Here is a 9,671-nt window from a genome sequence, read left to right as displayed (position 1 = left end):
GTTGTTACCAGAATACCACTTCCCGTTCGAAGGAGGAAATGGGCGTTTCGTGTCGGCATTAGTTTTGAGCTGCGCTGCTCGCCGTACTACACGGTAACCATAGTAACCGGAGTACGCGCTCAAACTCGGAGCTAACAGGGAGATGTTGGACGATTAATGTTGTTTTAATTACTTTTATTTAGACTTTCGATACTAAAAAAAACAACCGGGTTTCATTTATTTAAGTTATCATTAGTGTTAGCTTGTTGTCATTAGCTGCAGATAGAAGTAAACTGCAGCCATTTTAAATGTTTTAAACTGATCAGTGAGTGACTTCTGTTCATTGATTAGCTAACGACACCAGCAGGAATCAAACGTTGAACCGACGATGTTCGTGTTTTCTGCTGAAGTGAGAAGCTGAAGGGAAGAAAGTTCTTCGTTTTTTCTTTTGCAAATGGATTCAGTTGTGAACAGAAGAAAACCGGTGATTCCTGTGATCAGAGCATCAGACAGGAGCCAAAACATCCAGCAGGTAAAATCATATTATATTTACTGCTGAACTGTCAGTCAGTTCACTTTGACACCACATTTTTAAAAATTATATTTTTTGAATATATTTGATGTAATATAATATAATATTATATTATATAATTCAATTTAATATTATATTAATTAATAATATATTGCTTATATAAGCTTGAGATTATTTATTTATATTTCTGCTCACTAGCTGCACAATCATTCTAACTCTCCTGTTTTATTCTAGTTTATATTTGTCTTTTCTACTTTACTCTTGCAGATGAGTTTGTCTTGCCTTTGCACCCACTCATTTATTTCACAGTAAAGATTAAATAGAGTAATATGGAATAACCTATACATTGGTTTGCCGGCCCATACACAAACCTGAACTATACAACAACTTAATAATCAAAAACTGAAAAAAAATTACAATTATCACATTGGTTTTGTTTATTAAAAATCTCTTATTTCAGTTGGGAAACACACAACATGAAAAAAAATGCTTTTCCCAACAAAAGGACAATTTCCAAAAATACACCATTCGATTTACTGCATGTTTATTTAGGAACATGCACCACTAAACCAGGCAGATTTAACTGTATGGCATCTTTAAACAACAAGGCAATTAAAAGTTCTTTATATAAGAAGAAATACAAAGCAATGAAAAAAGTCTGTAAAATATGATTTTAAAAGATGGATGCAAAGTAAAATAATAATAATAATAACACTTCTCTGTGACAAATTTGTGTAGGAGTTCTTCAATCACTGAAGAAGACTCTTTAAATTGACAATAATACTTTAACTGACAGTGTAACTTTGACTAAACTGTATTTTCTCAACAGGTCAGTGCTCAAAGTCTTGAACTCACTAAGGTGATTCGACTCCTTGAAGATCCTTTGACAGTGAGTTAAACTTGAACATCGTCAGTTTTTTTCTGTCTGAGACGATGTTATATGTAATCACACTGTACATTCTGCTTTTACTGAAGGCTAACCTGAAGGAGAGGCACCTTTTTGTCCTGAAGAAGCTCCTGAAGAGAAGCCACGTCGGCTTTGTATCCTTTCTTTTCCATTTCACGTTCTTATGCAGTCTGATAATGCAAACATCTCTTTCCGGTACAAAGTCATTTCCCTCAGGTGTCACACGCTGCAGCAGATTGACAAATTTTCCTCATTAATGTTCCCTGGTGCAGTGATGGAAAAATATTTGCTCTTGCAACCTGAACACAGAGTCAAAACAGAGTTCCCAAGGCTCCAATTTACCGCTGCATCTCAGTGTCTGTCAGCTTTTTCCCTGTTCAGAAATAACCTCAGGTATCACGATGACTCTTTGCCCCATCACCCCCCCCCCCACCTCTCCGCTGGGATTTATCTCTGTGCACAAACAAACTCTGAGCTAAATGTTAAAACTTCTTAAGCTATTTCAAGCTGCTGAAGGAGCTGACAGGCATAGCCAAAATACTCAACATCTGTGCTGAGAAAGTGAAGGATCACCCTGAGTATGTGTCCATTTTGAATGAGGCACTTAAAATTTGTAGGTAAGCGACTCAGATCCTTCAAGCCGACAAGGAAACAACTTTTTTTTTTCAGTCATGAAATCATCTAAAGATCACAGTGTTGCTCTGCTTCGTCTCAGGCTTCCCTTCCTGAAGGAGAAAGCATCTGATGAGGCGACCTACGCTCAGGACGTCATAGAGTTCCTCTCCCACATGGGTACACAGCTCCGTTATTAAAGCCTCACAGCCCTTATATTACTGGTCATGTTTATATACAATTACAGTTAGTATACCATAGGTTTTTAGGTCATGTGTTTCCTTTTAGCAGCCACTGATTTCTATTCTTTTATTATGTTATGATAATGAATTTGAAGACTTGAAACTTAAGGGAAAATGCTGGAATTATTTAATTTTTTCTTACTGTCAAGATAAAATTTAGAGACAGAGACAATGACAATATTTTACACCTTCCCTATCTGGTCTGTGACACCCAACAGCAGCACCACTGGTTCCTTCTGAAGATGTGAATCTGTTGCACTGGCTGACATGTTCCTTCATGAGCTCTGAAGTTTAATTTGACAAACTCCCACATACATCATCCTGCTGCAGGAAATAGTCTCAATATGTGTATTAATCCACAGTTGAAAATAGTCTCTATAAATACAATATTTACTCCAGTTTAAATTGTATTTATCAAAAACTAGTGTCCAGCTGCTACTGAGCCTTTTCTAAAAATGAAACTGATGTTTTCATCATTTTTAATAATAATGAAGCTCTGTAACTCGGAGGAGTGAGATATATCAGGCTTCAGCTACACATTCATTTCACTGTCCTCAATCACAGCCTTACTCTTTAAGTTACATCATCCATCACAGTGAACATCATATTACATTTATTTTTATCAAAATGACATCATTCTTTTGTGGTAATGCAGTTGTGAGAAGGATATTTTTGTAAAATGGGACTTTAAATGCTGAACATCAGCGTTTTTAATGCAACTCACAACAAATCCATGTTTTCCTTCCTACAGTTTTTACTTAGTGTTTGTGCAGAATGATCTTTGCTTTACATTTAAATCAGAAGGACAGGAGTGGTGATGAGGAGTGACTGTGTCAGGTGTGTCTCTGTTGGCAGGGTGTCTGATGAGGGTGTCAGATGCTGCAGTGAGACAGCAGATAGTTGAATCTGTGAAATCATTCTACAGCTCTGTGGCTCCTAAACAGCAGCCTGACGGTACGGACCGCAACACCGACCCAAAGCCTCGGACTTTCCACTCTTGCAGATTTTCTAGACTTTCACTGAGTGAGGCTCTGTCATGGCGTCTGCGGTGGCATGCTTGTGCTTCTCTCTTTCTTTTTTTGTTTCATTCTCTCATTCTAATTATTGGTGCATATAATTGCAAAGATCAGTCAAACTGTAAAACAACCTGCCTTCTCCTAATGTCTTTGTCTCCTCCTGAAAACGTGCTTTGACATAATATTATGTATAGAGTCTTAGGCAGAGCGCTGCGTTGAGCTAAATGCTCAATCTTAGTTTAGCATGTTAGCATGCTTACATTTGCAAATTAGTGCTGAACACAAAGTTCAGCTGAGGCTCATTGGTTCTGTATTTACTAACTGAACAGCTGATCACATGAGGAGGACATGAATCTATATACAAATTTTCGTGGGAATCTGTTCGAAAGTTGTTAAAACATACGAAAACACTAAATGTCGACCTCACGGCTTCAGTGTCTGGGACCTCTGGTATCTGTGTAACATTTAATGGCAATTCATCCATTAGCTGGTGAGATATTTCAGTCATGGTCAAAGTGGCAGCACAAATATTTACTGATAAATGTTCCAACATCTAGAAACTAGAACTGGTTTCTAGATGTTTAGAACCATCAGTCGGGCTCTAATTCTTATGTTCCTTTGAATCTATTTGAATCTGTCCTGATTTTCTTTTTCCTCTTACTTTTTTAATGTTGTATCACTTTTAGTTCTTGGTGTTCTGCACCTGTATGTAATAATGAATTCAGTTACTTTGAAATACCACATATATTTTATATTTTATTTCTATTGTCTCTCGTCTTCTCTGCCTTTGTTTCTGGTCAACGTCACGTTCAGGAGTTTACTGTGATATTAAGATATATTTCCTCTCTGTTGCTGCAGGGCTCCAGTCGACCTCTCCAGGCTACAGGCTGCAGCTGCTGGAGCTCAGTGACCTGGCTCAGACGCTGCTCCTCTCCATGGCCACGCTACAGAACCAGCCCGCCATCAAGCTGCAGCTCCTGCAGACCCTTCAGATCCTGTCAGGCTCCTCTGGTCAGTCACTGCTTTTATTATGGTGGGGGAGGGGATCTGTCAGACATGTCAGTTCAACTGATGACCTCCTTCATTAGAGAAAGTAGGCAGCACTCAAGAGCATAAATCATCTCATTAACAAACAACACTCAGACAAACAATCAAAACAGTGATTTTAAGTGTCCTTGTATCAATGTCAGCAGGTCAATGGGTTGTTTTATTGCTAATCACATCTATTTATCTGTAATTGCATTTCATTTTACGACCACAGATATGAACTGTGCCTTAATTCTGAACGCACACGGAGCAGAGACGATCTGTCTTCACATGAACGAGCCCGACCCGTCCGGTCAGGTCCTGTTCTGCTCCTCTGAAATCCTCTGGAACCTGCTGGAGAGAGGCAGGAAGGACGAGGTCACCGCTCAGCTCAGCAGCATGGAGTGTGTTGTGTAGGCGTCTCCAGTTGTCTTTTAGTGTTTTTAAATGGGGATGAATCTGAATTACCCTTTATTCACTTTCAGAAGATAAAATTTTTGATTTCATGAAATCTTAATCTCCTAAAATGAGATTGAAAGGATGTAATCTGAATCAAGAATAAATCACTTTCCATCATCCAACCTCTCAAAATCATTTTGTACTAACATATCTGTTATTGTTATTTCTCTTCATTTCTTATGACTTTTATCTTAGATCTCTGAAAGAAGCGTTTTTTCACCTGCTGATGAACGGCTTCCAACACGCTGACCTCCAACTCAGAAACGATCTTCTCGTGATCACAACTCTCATCGCTGAAAATCCCAACTCTCTGCTCATTGTGAGTACAGGACAGGAAGTCAAATAAGCAGTGAGATCAGTTTATATATGCATGATGCAAACATGTGGTCAGTAATGTGGTGTGTCAGATGTGCTGCTACAGTCTCACATGATGTTTCTAATTTTCAGGAGAGTTTATTTGCCAAACAGTTGATGGGTTTAGTCACATTTCCAGAGTGTGAGTCAATTCTTTTTTCTTTTTTTTTTTTGCAACTGAATTATTTATGAGTATTAAAGTAGACGCTCTCATGACACCAACTCTTCTTTATATTATAGTGAAAACTCAAAACCCTCTGGTTCGCAACCTGAAGCTCAGCTACAGCAACGAGGATCTGAAAATGAAGAAGCTGCTGTTGAACCTGTTGGTTTTAATGTCAAAGGATTTTTCTGCGCTGCAGGTGAGAAACAGACTCAGTGGGTTTGTTAATATGTGAATAATCTGAGTCTGACTCTCTACATGTTCTCTCCATGATTCCCTCTCTCAGCTCTATAAAGAAGAGCAGGTTATGTTGGCTCTGCTGTTGCTCGTGAAGCCGCTCGCTGCCTCGTCCGAGCGCCGCTCCGGTCTGCGTCACTGGTCCTCCGTCCAGCAGGAAGAGCTGCAGCTGCAGGCGCTCGCCACCCTCGCAACCATCGCTCCACTCATGTTGGACAACTACATGTCATGTCAAGGGAACGCGTGTCTGCTGCTGCTGCTGGACTGGTGCATTGGGCAAGGTGAGGGGGCGGGAAAACATGGGGACCTGCATCTGAAAGGTCAAAGGTCAAACGGTAACATTGATGTGTATTATCAGGATGCACAAACTCTGAGCTGCTGCTCGCTCACTGTAAGACGTGACATGATACAAGATAAAGAACGAGTCACTACAGTCACTTTCTATTTCAGTCATGCTGACACTTCAAGTGCTTTCATTTCCTACACTTCAATTAACACTTCAACTACTTTCACCCCTTACACTTTAAATGACGGTTTAACTGCTTTCATCTTTTACACTTCACTAACACTTCAACTACTTTCATCTTTTACACTTCAACTAACTTCAACTGCTTTAATTTCCTACACTTCAACTAACACTTCAACTACTTACATTTTTTACACTTCAACTAACACTTCAACTACTTTCGTCTTTTACAGTTCAGTTGACAGTTCAACTACTTTCACCCCTTACACTTCAAATGACGGTTTAACTGCTTTTTTCTTTTACCACTTCAACTGACAGTTTAACTATTTTCACCCCTTAAACTTTAAATGACGGTTTAACTACTTTCGTCTTTTACAGTTCAGCTGACAGTTCAACTACTTTCAGTATTTCATAATGTTTTCAGTTGTTAAAAACAAACTGACCTTTAACGTCAGAGTGTTTGGAGTTTGAACGGAACATGTTTACACTTCCTGTGTGATTACACTTCATTTAACCTTTTCCAGTTTTCAATAATGTTGGTTAAGTTTAGAAACTGTGGCGTGTTCATCAGCCTTTCAGTCAGTCAGTATTTTCATTGTGGCTCCTCTTTTATTCCAGATGCTTTCTTTGGTCAGGGTCACGGTTTCCATGGCGCCGGAGGCAGAGGGAGTAAAAAGGCTCAGATGCGACACTGTATCCGAGTCCTCAGATCTGTGACGTCTTCAGGTGAAGAGTCGATCAACCAGGACCTTTGTGATCAGGGAACCATCAATCAGCTTCTGGGTAAATTAGATTAAAACACAAAGTGTGTGATATCAGCAGAAACAACCTTTCACATCGTTAATAAACGAGGTCAGTGAGGTCGGAGCTTTTGTGTCTTTTCAGGGGTTTTGATGCAGATGGAGGCGAGTCCTGATGAGGAGGATGACATCACACTGGAGATAAAGTCAGACATTCAGCTCATACTGTCGGCGCTGTGTGAGGCCGACATGCACAGGAAGGTAACACTGATAAAAACACGGTATCCAACCTAATTAATCACAGAAGTCACAGTGGGGGTGGGGGGTGAATTAAAGTGACTTTATCTGATTATTATGATCATTCTGAGGACAGAAGGTTTTGTTGGAGGAAAACAGGTGAAGTCAATGTTTCCTGCCACTGTGTCGTATCATGCATCATCAACACATCTCCACATTCCTCACAGAATCAACTCATGAATAAATGTAATATTTTGTGTTGGTGCTACAGACGTGAAACCTGATGTGTGTTGTTTTTAATTATTAATCCATATCTCATGAATATTAACATGATTTACCTTTTAACTTTGTTTTGACTAATATTTTTCAGCTCTGTGTCGTCTCATGCTCAGATCAGACTCTGACAGTTTCAGTCAGTGTGTGTCAGAGCTCAGCTGTTGACAGTCCTGTAATCTTCTGCCTCAGGAGCTGTTCGGGTCGGAGGGAGTTGAGATGACACTTCATTTCCTGAGGAAAGGCTCCGACAGGTTCTACAGCGGCCTGGGACACAACAAGCTGCTCCTCTCCACGGTCGACTGTGTGTGGTCAGTCGAACCTCAGCACACCCTCATAGATTCACTGACGGACTCATTTAGTTCATTATAATATGCAGCTTTCGTTTCCTCTTGCTTTTCAGAAACCTGATTTGAATCAGACTTTTAGTTCCTGGTTTCGTCCCTGATTGTTTCACATTCAGATTTTCAGCTGTAGATTCTGCAGCTTTGTCAAAGACTCGAGACACATGAAGACACATCCTGTAAATACAGACAAATGAACTTGTTGATGAATTTAGCAGCAAAGCTTCTGTCGGGCTGAGACAGTTTGAGTCTGTGTGTTGTGTGTCCTTCAGGTCCTGTGTTGTGGGCTGCTACACCACTGAAGATTTCTTCCTGGTGAGAGAAGGAGTTTCTCTTCTGCTGGACTTACTCACTGTAAGTAACTGATTTCCAGCAGAGGTTGAACCGTTAAACTGAAGGTGTTGTAATAAAACAGAGGTTCAGCTGCTCTGTATGAAAACTGTCTGCTGTCAGCCAATGAGCTCCTACAGAAAATATAAACTCCTGACATTCAGTTGTTGTGTGCGTCTCTCACAGTGGAGCCCCAGGTGTGTGCACGGCATCGTCCTCGCCACCCTGCTGGAGTTATGTGACAACGCCAACACCCCGTCTCACATCCTGAGCTGGAGGGATGATGGAGGTCAGACGGCTCCCAGACTCCTGCTGCAGCTGTGGAGGCGGGAGGAGGAGGAGCTGGGCGTCGGCCGGAACCAGCACGGAGAGATTACAGGTCTGCAAGAAGACGTGAAGCGACTGACATCATCACAGATCAAATAGAGATAGACAGTCAAATATCACAGTGATTAACTGAACATAAACACCAGAGCTGCGTCTGGGAGTGAACATCAACACTTTCATTAGCTCTTTAGTTTAGTGTTGTCAGCCTTATTGTAGAAAGTTCAATAAAGTGTTAAATGTTAATTATTGTGGATTAAAGACACAACAAAGAGGTTAAAGGTTAAAACAAAAAGGGGAGCTGATAAATCCTGTTTGATAAAACTGTCCCTCTTTGTCTGCACAACAAACATATGTGTGTCATATGTTTCTCCTCTTTTACCTGTGAGATCCCCAGAAGCCGATCCTCAGTCACCACCAGCAGGAGAACACTCAGCCGCCACTTCCTGCTAACAGAGCGAGCGCGGCGGTGCTGGAGATATCAGAGAACCTGCGCTCCAAGATTTACTCCATCTTCTGCAAACTTGGTAAAACAGAGTGAAGAATCAGATTCAGTGTCAGGATTATTAAGTTATAGTATTATTTATTTAAACCACACATATGCATCTGTGAATATGTGGATGATTCTGTTTTGTATCATGTAGGATAGTAGCTGTAGTCTGTCACTTACTATAGAGGTACTACACTGTCACTGTTAAACCATGCAGTCTGGATCAATAATGTGGAGTCACATAATTCCTGATTATTTATTCTGTCAACAACATAATGCAAAGAATAGTAGTGTTGTGGAGGTTCATATCACTAACACACAAACCCACATACCTGCTGGTCAAGGTGCATTAAAACAAAGTGTTTCAGTCAGACTTGAAACTGGGAAATTTGCTTGTTTGTGAATTTTGCTCCCTCAGGTTTTCAGGAGCTGCCCGGGCTGTCGACTAAAGATTATGTGACTTTGAGCATCGTCAGGAGATATCTGGACTTTAAGGTGGGAACGTGTTTGCTGCAGGAACCACAGTGTCAGTATTGAATGTAAAATGAGCTGAAATGACCATGAACGACTCTCGCTGCTGCAGGTGGGCGAGGTGTGGGACGAGATCAGCAGGGAGCTGAGTGTGGACGGCGTGAGGCCGGTCAGTCCTGACCAGGAGAGTCTGAGCACCATCTGTAAGATGGCAGAGGACACTGCCAAGAAGGTCACAGCCGAGCAAAGCAGCTTCCTGGAGCGACAGGAGAAGGAGAACGTCAGCGAGGAGCAGCTCATGTACACGGAGGTGCTGAGAGAGAGACAAACAACATGTTTCCACTGAGTGTCAGAGCCACACTGAGGAAAACTGAGAAATCTGAAATCACAAGAATAAAGTCAGAACATTACAAGAATTAAAAATGTTAAAGTTTGAGAGGAGAAATATAATTTTTATGAATATTACATC

The 9,671-nt window shown here is 40.7% G+C and overlaps 1 protein-coding gene across 2 annotated transcripts in view; it reads left to right on the top strand.

Annotated features, from left to right (window-relative positions):
• The first annotated feature begins 14 nt into the window (after positions 1 to 14).
• cfap69 (cilia and flagella associated protein 69) overlaps positions 15 to 9,671 on the top strand; it is a 12,212-nt gene continuing 2,555 nt past the window's right edge. Inside the window, exons 1-20 of one of the 2 annotated variants that reach the window (XM_023400521.2) lie at positions 15 to 511; positions 1,341 to 1,400; positions 1,487 to 1,552; positions 1,926 to 2,035; positions 2,134 to 2,210; positions 3,128 to 3,226; positions 4,147 to 4,299; positions 4,550 to 4,727; positions 4,969 to 5,092; positions 5,221 to 5,269; positions 5,368 to 5,489; positions 5,577 to 5,808; positions 6,612 to 6,776; positions 6,879 to 6,994; positions 7,436 to 7,554; positions 7,860 to 7,941; positions 8,104 to 8,296; positions 8,631 to 8,768; positions 9,150 to 9,226; positions 9,315 to 9,512. In XM_023400521.2, coding sequence (XP_023256289.1) covers positions 434 to 511; positions 1,341 to 1,400; positions 1,487 to 1,552; positions 1,926 to 2,035; positions 2,134 to 2,210; positions 3,128 to 3,226; positions 4,147 to 4,299; positions 4,550 to 4,727; positions 4,969 to 5,092; positions 5,221 to 5,269; positions 5,368 to 5,489; positions 5,577 to 5,808; positions 6,612 to 6,776; positions 6,879 to 6,994; positions 7,436 to 7,554; positions 7,860 to 7,941; positions 8,104 to 8,296; positions 8,631 to 8,768; positions 9,150 to 9,226; positions 9,315 to 9,512 — 2,436 coding nt within the window. In that variant the 5' untranslated portion in view covers positions 15 to 433. Of the gene's footprint in view, positions 512 to 1,340; positions 1,401 to 1,486; positions 1,553 to 1,925; positions 2,036 to 2,133; positions 2,211 to 3,127; positions 3,296 to 4,146; positions 4,300 to 4,549; positions 4,728 to 4,968; positions 5,093 to 5,220; positions 5,270 to 5,367; positions 5,490 to 5,576; positions 5,809 to 6,611; positions 6,777 to 6,878; positions 6,995 to 7,435; positions 7,555 to 7,859; positions 7,942 to 8,103; positions 8,297 to 8,630; positions 8,769 to 9,149; positions 9,227 to 9,314; positions 9,513 to 9,671 lie in introns of both variants that reach the window. The other variant, XM_087172391.1, reaches the window with a different exon arrangement.

The sequence above is a fragment of the Seriola lalandi genome, unplaced genomic scaffold (assembly GCF_002814215.2).
Source record: "Seriola lalandi dorsalis isolate HSWRI2012SDOR001 ecotype SW California unplaced genomic scaffold, Sedor1 jcf7180002052512, whole genome shotgun sequence".
Taxonomy (NCBI): domain Eukaryota; kingdom Metazoa; phylum Chordata; class Actinopteri; order Carangiformes; family Carangidae; genus Seriola; species Seriola lalandi.
This window is presented reverse-complemented; position numbering and strand designations above follow the sequence as displayed.